Source organism: Gorilla gorilla, chromosome 13 (genome assembly GCF_029281585.2).
Source record: "Gorilla gorilla gorilla isolate KB3781 chromosome 13, NHGRI_mGorGor1-v2.1_pri, whole genome shotgun sequence".
Lineage (NCBI taxonomy): Eukaryota > Metazoa > Chordata > Mammalia > Primates > Hominidae > Gorilla > Gorilla gorilla.
In genome coordinates, this window is record NC_073237.2 from 127521788 (window position 1) to 127537265 (window position 15478).

At 40.9% G+C, this 15478-nt stretch overlaps 1 protein-coding gene across 7 annotated transcripts in view; it reads left to right on the forward strand.

Moving 5' to 3' along the window:
- The window catches only part of NUP214 (nucleoporin 214), a 109922-nt gene that overhangs the window by 17159 nt on the left and 77285 nt on the right, over positions 1-15478 (forward strand). For 3 of the 7 annotated variants that reach the window (XM_055351361.2, XM_031007716.3, XM_031007714.3), the window contains exons 12-17: positions 1565-2039; positions 3433-3605; positions 4806-4903; positions 7662-7748; positions 7954-8103; positions 9074-9232. In XM_055351361.2, coding sequence (XP_055207336.2) covers positions 1565-2039; positions 3433-3605; positions 4806-4903; positions 7662-7748; positions 7954-8103; positions 9074-9232 — 1142 coding nt within the window. The remainder of the gene's footprint in view (positions 1-1564; positions 2040-3432; positions 3606-4805; positions 4904-7661; positions 7749-7953; positions 8104-9073; positions 9233-15478) is intronic. The other 4 variants (XM_031007719.3, XM_031007717.3, XM_031007718.3 and 1 more) reach the window with 3 other exon arrangements.

Below are 15478 nucleotides of genomic sequence, written 5' to 3' on the forward strand. Positions count from 1 at the left end.
GTTCCATATCTATTGTATAAAGAAGTATTAACAGAATAGGTTTGCTTGCATTATTATACTTTCATCAATGTGACAGTTTACTTGGATTTTTGTTTTCAGAAAGTGGTATTTTCATACTTGTATCTAAGTATTACGTTGCATTAGACAAAGTGTCTTCCATGAAGATAAACTGCCATCTTAGCTAATTTGGAACAACCAAGTCCTATTAATATAAATAGAAAATATTGACACAAAGAATTCCTTTCTTATCTAGTTGGTTATTTAATTTAAAGATTAATATTTTTACCTTATGGAAAGTTTGGAAAATAGAAAAAAAATTATTCATTTTTGAGACGGGTCTCACTCTGTTGTGCAGGCTGGAGTGTAGTGGCAGGATCTTGGCTCACTGCAGCCTCTGTCTCCCAAGTCCAAGCGATCCTCCCACCTCAGCCTCCCGAGTAGCTGGGACTACAGGCACAAGCCATCACACCTGGCTGATTTTTGTATTTTTTTGTAGCAACAGGGTCTCACTTTGTTCCCCAGGCTGGTCTCAAACTCCTGGACTCAAAGCGTCCTCCTGCTTTGCCCTCCCAAAGCTCTGGGATTACAGGCATGAGCCACTGCGCCCAGCCTTCCATTGACTTTTTTTTTTCTTTTTAACCATTTGGATTGCATTAAATATCTTTTTCATTTTTTGCATTATGTTTGTAAGCTTTATTCTTAGAAGAGGAATTACTGGGTCAGTTTTTTATACAATGCCAAAATGTTTTCTTAAAAAAAATACTAGTTACCTACCAGTGATAAAAAGTTTCAGGTTTGTTTTACCCATCCAAACATAAGGGGTTAGACATATTTAAATTTTTATAATTTAGAGGACAAATTAAAAATGTACCTTGTTTATATTTCTTTCATTAGAGAGATTGAATGTGTTTTCTTTATGTGAGTTAGTTTATTAGTCCTGAAATTTTAAAATCTCAATTTGTATGAGCTTTTTAAAAAATAGAAAACATCTTATTTGTCATTTGCTATGGATCTTTTTTTTTAGTTCATTACCATTTAGTTATTATACCTGAGTAGCTATTTTTTACACAAATCTTAACCTTCTCCTTTTGTGATTGTTTTTTTTTTGGTCACTTCTAAATTTATCAAGGTGTTAGATTCTGAGACCTAACATATCTATCAATTTGCCTCCTTTGTTTTGAGATACCTGTATTTATGTGACTTTCTATGTGTATTTATCTGGAATTACTTTTAGTGAAATAAGGTGGAGATCTGAATTAAAACTTTTTCCTGGTTGTTAATGAAATGTTGCAGTGACTGAACTGTTTTGTGTGCCATAGTAGCACTGAGAAGTCCATGAAGTCCAATTATTCTAATGTCTTTCCTTAGTTTTCCTTCAGTTTCATTTATCTCATGAGACCTGAAAACTCCAACATGAACTGTGTACCCATCTGTTCTTTTTGCTTCTTAAACTAGTAACATTTCTGGCTTTATTCTACCACAAATTCTTTTTCACTTGCTTTCTATTATGTGAACCTCCACTGTTACAGTGTTAACGTTTTCCTTCCTTTTTTTGTCACTGCAGGAAGTACTCCCACTACCCCGACCTCCTCTCAAGCCCCACAGAAACTGGATGCTTCTGCAGCTGCAGTCCCTGCCTCTCTGCCACCTTCATCACCTGCTGCTCCCATTGCCACTTTTTCTTTGCTTCCTGCTGGTGGAGCCCCCACTGTGTTCTCCTTTGGTTCTTCATCTTTGAAGTCATCTGCTACGGTCACTGGGGAGCCCCCTTCATATTCCAGTGGCTCCGACAGCTCCAAAGCAGCCCCAGGCCCTGGCCCATCAACCTTCTCTTTTGTTCCCCCTTCTAAAGCCTCCCTAGCCCCCACCCCTGCAGCGTCTCCTGTGGCTCCATCAGCTGCTTCATTCTCCTTTGGATCATCTGGTTTTAAGCCTACCCTGGAAAGCACACCAGTGCCAAGTGTGTCTGCTCCAGATATAGCAATGAAGCCCTCCTTCCCACCCTCAACCTCTGCTGTCAACGTCAACCTTAGTGAAAAGTAAGTCACTTCTAAAGTTTGATTCTTCTGTGAGTTGGGTAGAAATATTGGATGTTATTTACTAAAAGTAGAGTCGCTCTGAGAGGAGTTAACTGAGTAGAATTTTTTTACCCAGAGTGATACTTGCAAATGGCAAAAATTCAACCAACATAAAATACTGGCATTTCATCAGCGGATAGAGTCCAGAAGGGTCTCTTAGCTAGCATTTTATTTTTTTGACTATGGGATTTATATTCAGGTATTTGTTTTGCTTTTTTACATTACAAATGTAGGAAATATTCCTTATTTTAAAAAAAGAAGCAATCCAGAATATGCATCCTGAAAGGGAAAATAATCCCTTGTAGTCTTTTTTCCTCCCTGTGTCTACCCTTAACTCTCTCTGAACTGCTGTCTACACAGCCACAAAGTCGTCTTGTGACACTGTAAATTGTTAGGTGATTCTTCTGCTTGACAGTCCCTATGAAGCCCCGTGGCTGCTCACTGCTAATTCTTAGGTTGGTATCCAGTTTCCTCCAGATCTGGGTCGGGCAGCTCACTCATTTCTTATTTATTTACTTCTTTATCTTATTCTTTTCTTCCCACTAGAATGTAAGCTTTTTGAGGGAAGCAATCCCTTATATCTTGTAACCCCTCCCAAGATAACCATGAGTTCCCAGGATTACCACGAGTTCCCAAGATAACCACCGAGTATAAGTACTACCAGCTTTTTCCCTGCTTGCCTGTACTATCTGTTGTTGCTATGGTGGTGCTGCTGCCGCCACAGTTACTGTTAATATTGAATTGGCACACATCCACTTCATGCTAAGGGTTGCATAGTGTTTCATTTTGTTGGCTGCACCACAGTTTATCTGACCAGTCATCTAATGCTGGAGTTTAGATTGTCTACAGACTTTTGCTCTTTAGGTGGAACCAACTTTACATTTCCTTTAGGCCGTAAGTATCCCAAAGACAGTGCCCTGCGTTCCTCTTCCTTTTTCACTCCCCAGAGAAGGTGCTCACTCTCAAAACGAGTTCTCAGTAATTTCCTTGGTAAGAGAAAGTACTAACTCTCCTAAGCATAGTTGTGTCCCACCTCCTGTTTAAAACTCAGCTGGAAACAATAGTATTTCATATCATGATAAACTTGGTATTTCATATTGTGATAAACTTAGTTTTGATATTTCTCCTGAATAATTAATTCCTAAATAAGCAGACGATAAGATAAATGTTTCCTTGCAGCTTTCACCTTTTATAAGAAATAGCTAAACATTTTTGTTTCCTGAAGGCAAAAAGTATGTTATCTTTGTAAGTTAACATAAAAGATAATAAGTTATCTTTTGATGACATTGCTCATGCTAGTGTAAAAGAATCTTCTAGCAGGCTCTTCTGAGGCCTTCAGGCTGCCATTTTTCAGGTTTACTGCCGCAGCTACTTCTACTCCTGTTAGCTCCCAGAGCGCACCCCCGATGTCGCCATTCTCTTCTGCCTCCAAGCCAGCTGCTTCTGGACCACTCAGCCACCCCCCGCCTCTCTCAGCACCACCTAGTTCCGTGCCATTGAAGTCCTCAGTCTTGCCCTCACCATCAGGTATGATTTTAAGCAGACGACTTTAGACCTCAGCCCTGCCTTCTCAGATTAACGGTTTTAAGTGTTAAGAGTCGTAGCTAACATAGTTGGACAAGGTTATTTTTTCTTGCTTCCTGTATCATACATTAATGATTAATGTGCTGTGATTTTCATACTCTGAATTGGGAGATTTGCTCTTGCTTAAATGCTGCCACGCTTCTCTCTGACACTTCTTATGGAGCTAAGTGTATTTAATGAGTCAAAAATGTCTTGCTCTTGGGCATTTATTTTCATATGGAGCCTGCCCTCCATGAAGAGCAGTTACATAACAGTTCTTTAAGAAGCACAGGCACAAGAGTTGTTTGGCGGGGTGCGGTGGCTCACGCCTATAATCCCAGCACTTTGGGAGGCCAAGGCAGGTGGATCACCGGAGGTTAGGAGTTTGAGACCAGCCTGGCCAACATGGCAAAACCCCATCTCTACTAAAAATACAAAAATTAGCCAGGTGTGGTGGTGGGTGCCTGTAATCCCAGCTACTCGGGAGGCTGAGGCGGGAGAATCACTTGAACCTAGGAGGCAGAGATTGCAGGGAGTCAAGATCACACCACTGCTCTCCAGCCTGGTGACAGAGCAAGACTCTGTCTCAAAAAAAAAAAAAAAGAGTACATAAGAGAGAGTACCTGCAGTGATTATATTCATATTTTCACAGTCAGTCATACTGTAAACAGGAAGTTTTGTTTTGTTTTGTTTTGTTTTGTTTTTTGAGACCCTCTCACTCTCTCACCCAAGCGCATCACTGCAGCCTCTACCTCCTGGGCTCAAGCGATCTTCCCACCTTAGCCTCCCGAGTAGCTGGGACTACAGGCATGTACCACCACCGTCGGCTAATTTTTAAATTTTTTTGTAGAGACAAAGTCTTGCCATGTTGCTCAGGCTGGTCTCAAACTCCTGGGCTCAAGCAATCCTCCTGCCTCAGCCTCCCAAAAGGCTAGGATTACAGGTTTGAGCCACCATACCTGGCTCCTAAAATTTTAATATATTTTTTTCATTATCTTAGAACAGAGGCTAGCACAACTGGTGGTCATCACTCTTTAAAATAAATCATGAAAGTGGGCCAGGGGCAATGTGTAACTTAATTTCTTAAATTTGGAGAAAGGACATTTGTGATAGGAGAAATAAAGGTAATAAATGCCATCTATTTTAACTGACTTCTTTTTCAAGCAGGACGATCTGCTCAGGGCAGTTCAAGCCCAGTGCCCTCAATGGTACAGAAATCACCCAGGATAACCCCTCCAGCGGCAAAGCCAGGCTCTCCCCAGGTATGTTTAAATTCAGCTTGCAATGTTTGTGTTTATTAATTTACTGCCCCAAGCATACCTATCAATAAAATGAGTTTTCATGTTTTATAATTCAGACCTTGGACATAGTAATTGGGACTATGTAATAGTAAATACCAAAGTGCGAGGTTTGAATACTTGTATACTTGTAAAAGCCATTTAGCTATTTTAATTTTTTATTCATGTATACTACAAATAGAAAAAAGTACACATGATACATGTACAGCTCAGCGAATTGTCAACAACTGAACATACCTTGGTAACTAGCATCCAGATCAAGAAACAGAATTTTACGAGAACCTGGCTGGGCACAGTGGGTCATGCCTGTGATCCCAGCACTTTGGGAGGCCAAGGTGGGCGGATCACCTGAGGCCAGTAGTTCGAGACTAGCCTGGTCGACATGGTGAAACCCCGTCTCTACTAAAAACGCAAAAATTAGCCGGGCATGGTGGCACGTACTTGTAGTCCCAGCTCCTCAGGAGGCTGAGGCATGAGAATCACTTGAACCCGGGAGGCGGAGGCCAGAACCCCAGAGTTCTTTTTCACCTGTCCCCTTCTAGTCACTACTCTTGCCAAAGAGTAGCTGATTTCTTGATTTCCGACAGCATAGATGAGGTTAGCCTGCCTGTACCTCCTATCAAGTGGATTTGTACAGTATGTATTCTTGTATCTGGCTGCTTTGTTCAACATTATGTTTGTGAGATTTATCCATGTTGTTGTATGGAATTTATTGTGTGATTATATTACAAGTATTTGTTCCACTCTGATGGGCGCTTGAGTAGTTTCCAGGTTTAAGCCATTGTATGTAGCACTGCTATGACTGTTCCAGTTGACATCTTCAATGAACACATATGCAAGTTTCTCTTGGGTGTATCCCTATGAGTGAGATTGCTGGGTCATAGAATCTGCATGTATTCCTCATTAGTAGATTCCCACCAAGAGTGTATGAGACTTCTGGCTGCTCCACATACTTGCCACTCTTGGTATTTTTCATCTTTTGTTGTATGGTTTTGTGGTTTTAATTTGTATTTCTCTAATGATTAGCAAAATTAAGCTTTTTAAAAGATGATTATTGGCCATTTGAATATTTTCTTTTATGTTGTGTCTGTTCATGTCTTTATTCTGTTTTTCTGTTGGATTGTCTGGCTTTTTCCTTCTGATTTTTAGAGTGAGTTCCTTGAATACACACACACACGCACGCACATACAGTGCAAATATGTTCTCACTGTGAATTGTCTATTCATTGTCTTTTTTGTTTCTTTGATGAATACACATTCTTCATTTTAATATAATTAAGTATATCAGTTTTTTCTTTTATGATTAATGCTTTTCATGTTTTAGAAATAATTTTCTATTTCAAGGTAAAAAAGATGTTTTTCTAAAAGCTTTATTATTTTATCTTTCATATTTAGATTTGTAGTCCATCATCTCAGTTTATTTTTATGGTATAATGTAAAGAGAATTGTATGTCAGTTTCCCACGTGATTACTTGAGTGCCCTGAGAATAAGCGTTATGTCTTTTCCTTTCTGTGTCCCCCTAACCAACCCTTCTCCTACCCTAACACACACCTGTACTAGGTACATAGTAAGTGCCCAGGTCACAGTTCACGCTTGTGGCATGATGCATGACATACAGTGTTTGTCAAATAAATGTTTGCTGTTAATGAATGCTGATGCAGTCTAAGACCTCTCTAGTGTTAATCGTTGTAAGTATCAAATAGTCTAAAGGGCATTTCAAATTATAGCATCTTTAAAGCAGAACTCTTGATTTCTGTCTCCCCTAGAGGCTAGTCCTTTTCCAATGGGTAGGTAGCACTAACAAACCAGATGTTTGCACAAGCCCCAAGCCCCGAAGCATCCTAGATCCCTCTCTTCAACAGTACCTGTCCCCAGTCCAGGCTGGCGGGAGGTCTTGTCAGCTCCACCCTCTGCTGTGTCACATGTCATAAGCCCACAGCTCTGTCCCCCTGCTAGCATCCTGTGTCAAGCTGTTGCACCTCTCACCTTGTTAACCTCTCGACTACTCTCTCTGCTATCCCTGCTCTACATAGCAGCAAGAGGGATCTTTTAAATCATAAAGGAGATTTAAACTCTTCTAAAACACCAGTAGTAGCTTTCCAACACGTTTAGAATAGAACCCAAACTCCTTGGTGTGACCTTATATGACCTACCCCGGCCTGCCTTCCTGACTCTACCCCTGCCCTCTACAACGCCTCCCCTGACTTCACAGAGCCCACATTTACTTTTTTTCTTTGCTAAGGTTTCTCCTGCCTTGAGACCTCTGCACTTGCCTTTCTTGCTGCCTGGCAGGTGCTTCCTGAAGATCTCTTAGCTTGCTTTCTGCTTGCAGCCTCCCTTCAGATGGCAGCCCGCAGTGAGGGCTTTCTTGGCCATCTCATATGAAGTAGTGCCCTTTTTTATTCTCTTTATGTTTTCCTGTTTGTTCTCCAACTGAAATTATCAGATGTGTTTATGTTTTATTATTCAGCATGTCCCAGTAGGAGGTAAGTTCCATGAGAGTTGGGCCCTCATCTACTTGTTCACCTCTACCTGCACTGTCTAGAACATGCCTTACACAAAGTAGAGACCCTATAAATAAGGATTCGTTACAATGAGTGAAGAAATAATGACTGTGTTAACAGGAGCGCCACTCCCTGTAATAGGCACTGATATAATTGCTTGTAGAAGCTATGACTTGTAGTATAGGATCAGTTTTTAAAGCTTTTGCCTTCCATTTCAGGCAAAGTCACTTCAGCCTGCTGTTGCAGAAAAGCAGGGACATCAGTGGAAAGATTCAGATCCTGTAATGGCTGGAATTGGGGAGGAGGTAAATTTGTTTCCTGAGGGTGTTTTTCTGAAAGTAGCTGACAGACTTGGATGGGTCAGAGTGCCAACCCCTGTATGACTAGTTAGTTCATTCTAGCGCTGAAGCATGGCCCATCCCAGCAGTCTGAGCAGTTAGTAAGCACAATAGCAGTGACATTACTGTTTGTCCTTCAGACTGAGTAGTTCCTCACTTGTGGCTTCTACAGATTGCACACTTTCAGAAGGAGTTGGAAGAGTTAAAAGCCCGAACTTCCAAAGCCTGTTTCCAAGTGGGCACTTCTGAGGAGATGAAGATGCTGCGAACAGAATCAGATGACTTGCATACCTTTCTTTTGGAGATTAAAGAGACCACAGAGGTTTGTGTTTATGGATACTTTTCCTGAGTTGAATTGCATTTAACAATTTTTTTCTCCTAGTACTCCATGGGGTTATGTACTTTATTTCTTCAAGGACCACCAGTGTTGTTGTTTTTTTAACGTGGCTGAGTAGCTTGCCTAGAATCCCTGAGTTCAAATCCTACCTTCAGCACTTAATAAATTATGTGACTTTGGGCAAGTTAACCTCATTACTCTATTTTTCAGTTTTCTCATCATAAGATGGAGTAAGTTTCTACTCCTTTGATGCATACTGTGCACTCCATAAAATTTATTATGATTGTTAATTTAATTTAGGTATATTTGAAATTTTACTATCTCAAATAGTGTTCGATTTTTAAAAAAGGATATTTTAGGACATATGCAGTATGAAAATATTAAATGTTGGGTGTTAATAGTGTTAATTATTGTAACCATTATTACTACTTACTGTGTGCCAGGCACTGTGCCAAACACATCACTTGTATTATCTCACTGAATCCTCACAACTTTGCTGTGTCATACATACTGTTACCCTATTTTGCAAGTCAGGAAACTGAGGCTTAGGTAAATTTGTCAAAAGTCACCCACTTAGCAAGTGGTAGTGCCAGAATTCTGCTTCAGACTGTCTGATTCCAGAGTTCGGGTCTTAAATAGTGTGTTTGGAAAGAGGCAAGTTCTTTAGAGTGTTAGCAGTAATTATCTTCACATAGTAGTATTAGAGCTACTATCTTTGTATTTTCTGCATTTTCAATCATTAGAATGTATTTTTTTAATGGGGATGAAAAATAAATATAAAAAAAGAACATTAGTGTCTTTCTAAACAGTTAAATTCTTTTTTTACGTGAGTTAAATATGTTCAGATATTCATTCTGTTCAGTGAGTGTTTGAGAAACACCACCTTCCTTGATCCAAACAGAAAGATTTGGACTTAACAACTTTTTGTACCAACACATTATTGTACTTTTTCTAGTCGCTTCATGGAGATATAAGTAGCCTGAAAACAACTTTACTTGAGGGCTTTGCTGGTGTTGAGGAAGCCAGAGAACAAAATGAAAGAAATCGTGACTCTGGTTATCTGCATTTGCTTTATAAAAGACCACTGGATCCCAAGAGTGAAGCTCAGCTTCAGGTAGGAGATCTATGTAAATCTGTTTAAAAGATTTAAAAACAAGCTCATGTAACAATTGCTACCTCTTTTTGCATATAGATTTGGATGATGGCTCTTTTTGAAGTTGTTAATTTTCTGCTTATAATTTACCACATTTCCCGTAAACTTCCTTAACTGTGGCAAACAGTACACTTCATGTAATTATGTAATTTTTTTCACTTAAAACATAGATTCTTTTAAATACTTTTTTTCTTGAGACAGGGTCTTCTCACTCTGTTGCCCAGGCTATTGTGCAATGGTGTGATCCCAGGTCACTGCAGCCTTACTTCCTGGGCTTACGTGATCCTCCTGCCTCAGCCTCCTGAGTAGCCAGGACCACAGGCATGTGCCACCACACTTGGCTAATTTTTAATATTTTATTTGGAGAGACAAGGTGTTACTGTGCTGCCCAGCCCAGCTGGTCTTGAACTCCTGGGGTCAAGCAGTCCTCCTGCCTTGGCCTCCCAAAGTGGTGGAATTACACGCGTGACTGGCCAAAATTTTTTATTAAAACTTAAGCTTAATAGAGAATACTCTGTTGAAACATGTAAGTTGAATTATAAATAAATAATAATTATAAATAAATAATAAAAATAAATAATTATTAAAGTGGTAACTATTTCTTGAGTGCCATTTAATCTGCTAGGTGTTTCTTATGCATTATTTCTAGCCTTCAAAGCCAGCTGCTCTGCAAGGTAAGAGTTACTGGTCCCTGTAGCCCATTATACAGGTAACTGGAAATTAAATTTCATAGGCTAAGTAGCTTGTCCAAAGTCATGTTGGCTAGGAAAGGGGGAACCAGAATTGAAACCTCCATTTGCCTGAGCTCTTTTCTGTATGCTACACTTAACTTTTCTCTTGAAAAAATTTTTTTTTTTTTTGAGACTGAGTCTCGCACTGTCGCCTGGGCTGAAGTGGCACCATCACAGCTCACTGCAGCCTCAACCTCTGGGCTCAAGTGATCCTCCCACCTCAGCCTCCCACATAGTTGGGAGTACAGGTGTGTGCCACCACACCTAGCTGATTTTTAAATTTTTTGTAGAGATGGGGTCTCACTACATTATCCAGGCTGGTCTCAAACTCCTAAGCTCAAGTCACCCTCCTGTCTTTGTAATCCCAAAATTCTGGGGTTACAGGTGTGAGCCACCATTCTTAATTATTCTTAATCTCTGCTTTTGCTAATCGGATTTTGCTTTCCATCTTTCAGTGTACACTGAATCATTGTGTCACTGGCCTTAGTGTGGGGGTCCTCTTCTGCTATCTCACATTTGTCTGGAATTCCAGCGGGAAGCGTTCACTGGCATCTCTGGTCTTCCTCATGACATCTGTGGGGTTTGCAGGTGTGATGAATCATTCTTGCCTCAGAGAATTTGAGGCCTCAAACTTTATTGTTCCCCAGTGTTTCTGTCCCACACCTGGTCAACTTACTGAAAATTAAAAAAAAAAAAGAAAAATGGTTCCTTCTTCAAGAAAGATTGCAGAGCCCTTGCTGTGATCTGCAGCCCTCTGGTATTCCTGATGCGTCCTCTTTCCACTGTGGATATTACCTCTCAGCAAGAGAGTGCTGCCTGCCTACCGCTCATCAAATTACAGGCATCCGCTCTGCATCCGAGCTACATGTTGTTCCTATGTGCCTTTCCACCTCTTTCTCTATTGACAAACTAAGAGGAAAGCATACAGCTTTAGGGGGACACTTATTCAGGAGGGAATAATTTTCTTTTTTCATGGTGCTAAGTAGATAATACTAGTTAGCATGTATTGAGTGTTTACTATGGACAATGCACAGATGATGAAACCAAGATAACTGAAACTGCCCAGGTTTTACCACTAATAAACCTTGAAACCTTGAACCTGGGCAGTCTGACTCAAGAGCCTGTGCTCGTACTCAAGAGTCTGGTTTACAGTTCATGCAGGTTTACAATTCACTCGGGTTTGCAATTCCTGCAGTTGGGTAAGTGACAGAGATTCCTGCAGTTGGGTAAGTGACAGAGAGAAAGACGAACATGTAAATGTAGTGTGGGATATGTTGCTGTGGGACCACAGGTGAGGGAGCAGCCGAGCCAGAGAAAAGAAGTATTTGTGATAGGCTTTAAAAGAAGAATTGTTTTTGGCTGGTGGGCACAATTGGGAGGGCATTCCAAAGAAACAGCAGCAGCTAACGCAGAGGTGTGGTTGTATCTGAAGTGATCAAAGGAAAGAGCCTCCTGTAGTCATCAAGTATTGAGTTGAAAGTTACATTTGCTACTAAGGTTACTTCTACTTCTCTTGAATCAGCTTGGCTCTTTTAAAATTACATTTTCTCTTTTTCAGATAGGACATAGACCCTTATCCACAAATTAATTTTTTTTTAATTTTTAAAAATTTCAATAGTTTTGGGGGAACAAGTGGTGTTTGGTTACATGGATAAGTTCTTTAGTGGTGATTTCTGAGATTTTGGTGCACCCATCACTCAAGCAGTGTACACTGTACCCCAATGTGTAGTATTTTAGCCCTTACCGCCCTCTCTCCTTTCCCCCCAAGTCTCCAGAGTCCATTGTATCATTCTATCTATCTGTCTGTCTGTCTGTCTGTCTGTCTATCTGTTTATTTATTCATTCAGAGACAGTCTCACTCTGTCACCCAGGCTGGAGTGCAGTGGCGTGATCTTGGCTCACTGCATCCTCTTTCACCGTGTTGGCCAGGCTGGTCTTGAACTCCTGACTTCAAGTGATCTGCCCGTCTTGGTCTCCCAAAGTGCTAGGATTACAGGCGTGAGCCACCGCGCCTGTTCCGTTGTATCATTCTTATCCCTTTGCATCCTCATAGTTTAGCTCCTGCTCATAAATGAGAACAAATGGTGTTTGGTTTTCAATTCCTGAGTTACTTCACTTAGAATAATGGTCTCCAGCTCCATCTAGGTTGCTGCAAATGCCGTTATTTCATTCCTTTTTATGGCTGAGTAGTAGTGTGTGTGTGTGTGCTCACGCGCGTGTCACATTTTCTTTATTCACTCGTTGATTGATGGGCATTTGGGCTGGTTCCATATTTTTGCAATTGCGAATTGTGCTGCTGTAAACATGCGTGTGCAAGTGTCTTTTTCATGTAATGACTTCTTTTCCTCTGGGTAGATACACAGTAGTAGGATTGCTGGATCAAATGGTAGATACTTTTAGTTCCTTAAGAAATCTCCATATTGTTTTCTGTAGTGGTTGTACTAGTTTACATTCCCAACAGCAGTGTAAAAGTGTTCCCTTTTCACCACATCCACACCAACATCTATTATTTTTTGATTTTTTAATTACGGCCATTCTTGCAGAAGTAAGATGGTATTGCATTGTGGTTTTGATTTGCATTTGCCTGATAATTAGTGATGTTAAGCATTTTTTGGATGTTCGTCAACCATTTGTATATCTTTTAAGAATTGTCTGTTCATGTCCTTAGCCCACTTTTTGATGGGATTGTTTGTTTTGTTCTTGCTGATATGTTTGAGTTCCTTATAGATTCTGGATATTAGTCCATTGTCGAATGCATAGTTTGTGAAAATTTTCTCCCACTCTGTGAGTTGTCTGTTTACTCTGCTGATTATTTCTTTTGCTGTGCAGAAGCTTAATTATGTCCCATCTATTTACCTTTTTGTTGCATTCACTTTTGGATTCTTGGTCATGAACTCCTTGCCTAAGTCAATGTCTGTAACAGTTTTTCTGATGTTATCTTCTAGAATTTTTATGGTTTCAAGTCTTAGATTTAAGTCTTCGATCCATCTTGAGTTGATTTTTGTATAAGGTGAGAGATGAGGATCCAGTTTCATTCTTTTACATGTGGCTTGCCAATTATCCCAGCACTATTTGTTGAATAGGGTGTCATTCCCCCACTTTATGTTTTTTGTTTGCTTTGTTGAAGATCAGTTGGCTCTAATAATTTGGCTTTATTTCTGGGTTCTCTATTCTTTTCCATTGGTCTGTCTGCCTATTTTTGTACCTGTACCATGGTGTTTTGGTGACTGTAGGCTTGTAGTATAGTTTGAAGTCAGATAACGTGATACCTCCAGATTTGTTCTTTTTGCTTATTCTTGCTTTGACTATGTGGGCTCTTTTTAGTTTTATATGAATTTTAGGATTGTTTTTTCTAGTTCTGTGAAGAATGATGATGGTATTTTGATGAGAATTGCATTGAATTTGTAAATTGTTTTTGACAGCGTGGTCATTTTCACAATATTGATTCTACCCATCCATGAGCATGGGATGTATTTCTGTCTTTTTTTTTTGAGACAGAGTCTTGCTCTGTCACCCAGGCTGGAGTACAGTGGCACGATCTCGGCTCACTGCAAGCTCCACCTCCCGGGTTCACGCCATTCTCCTGCCTCAGCCTCCTGAGTAGCTGGGACTACAGGCGCCTGCCACCACGCCCGGCTAATTTTTTGTATTTTCAGTAGAGACGGGGTTTCACTGTGTTAGCCAGGATGGTCTCGATCTCCTGACCTCATGATCCACCCGCCTAGGCCTCCCAAAGTGCTGGGATTACAAGCATGAGCCACTGCGCCCGGCTGAGCATGGGATGTATTTCTATTTGTTTGTGTCGTTTCCATTTGTGTCGTCTATGATTTCTTTCAGCAGTGTTTTGTAGTTTTCCTTGTAGAGGTCTTTTGCCTCCTTGGTTAGGTATATTCCTAAGTTTTGTTTTTTTTTTGCTCTTTTTTTTTTTTTGCAGCTATTATAAAACGGGTTGTTGTTTATTTGATTCTCAGCTTGGTCGCTGTTTGTGTATAGCAGTGCTACTGATTTGTGTACATTGATTTTGTATCCTGAAAGTTTACTGAATTCGTTTATCAGATCTAGGACCTTTTTGGATGAGTCTTTAGGGTTTTTTAGGTACATGATCATAACATCGGCAAACAGCGACAGTTTGACTTTCTCTTTATCAGTTTGGACGTGCTTTATTTTTTCTCTTGTCTGATTGTGCCAGCTACACAAATAATTTTGAAAATACATTTAAACATAATACGATCTCTCTACAGATGTAAACTGCTTTTCCTAGTGTATAGCACATTATCTCCATTTGTAGACATGCTTAATTGAATGCCTCAGTTTTATTTTATTTTTTTTTAGGAGACAGAGTTTTGCTATGTAGCCCAGGAGTGCAAAGGCTATTCACAGGCATGATTATGGTGCACAAAAGCCTCGAATTCCTGGGCCCAGGTGATCCTCCTAACTCATCCTCCTGAGTAGCTGGGTCTACGAGTGTAGGCTACCACGTCTAGCTCTGTTTTTTTTTGTTGTTGTTGTTTTTTTAATTTTAGACACGGTCTTTCTCTGTTGCTTGGGCCAGAGTGTATGGTGCGGTGGCACGATCCTAGCTCACTGCAGCCTCGAACTCGGGCTCAAGTGATCCTTCTGCTTCAACCTCCTAAGTAGCTAGGACTACAGGCACACGCCACCATGTCTGGCTAATTTTTAAAATTTTTGTAGAGATGGGGCCTTGCTTTGTTGCCCAAGCAGGTCTTGAACACCTGGGCCCTAGCACTCCTACTGATTTGGCCTCCCAAAGTGCTGAGATTACAGGTGTGAGCCACTGTGTCTGGTGTTGTTTTTTTTTTTTTTTTTTTTTTTTTGAGAGAGAGTCTCACTCTGTTGCCCAGGCTGGAGTGCAGTGGTGCAATCTCAGCTCACTGCAACCTCCGCCTCCTGGGTTCATGCAGTTCTCCTGCCTCAGCCACCTGAGTAGCTGGGATTACAGGCGTGCACCACCACTCCCAGCTAATTTTTGTTTTTTGTTTTTTGTGTTTTGTTTTGGAGACAGGGTCTCACTCTTTCACCCAGGTTGGAGTGCAGTGGCATGATCTCAGCTCACTGCGACTTCCACCTCCCAGGTTCAAGAGATTCTCCTGCCTCAGCCTCTGGAGTAGCTGGGATTACAGGCGCGTGCCACCACACCCGGGTAATTCTTGTATTTTTAGTAGAGATGGGGTTTCACCGTGTTGACCAGGCTGGTTTCAAACTCCTGGCCTCAAGTGATCCACCTGCTTTGGCCTCCCAAAGTACTGGGGTTACAGGCATGAGCCACTGCACCCAGCTCTAATTTTTGTATTTTTAGTAGAGATGGGGTTTCACCATGTTGGCCAGGCTGGTCTCGAGCTCCTGACCTCGAGTAATCCACCCGTCCTGGCCTCCCAAAGTGCTGGGATTACATGCATGAGCCACCATGCCCGGCCTGTTTTTTTGTTTAGAGACAGAGTCTTGCTCTGTTGCCCAG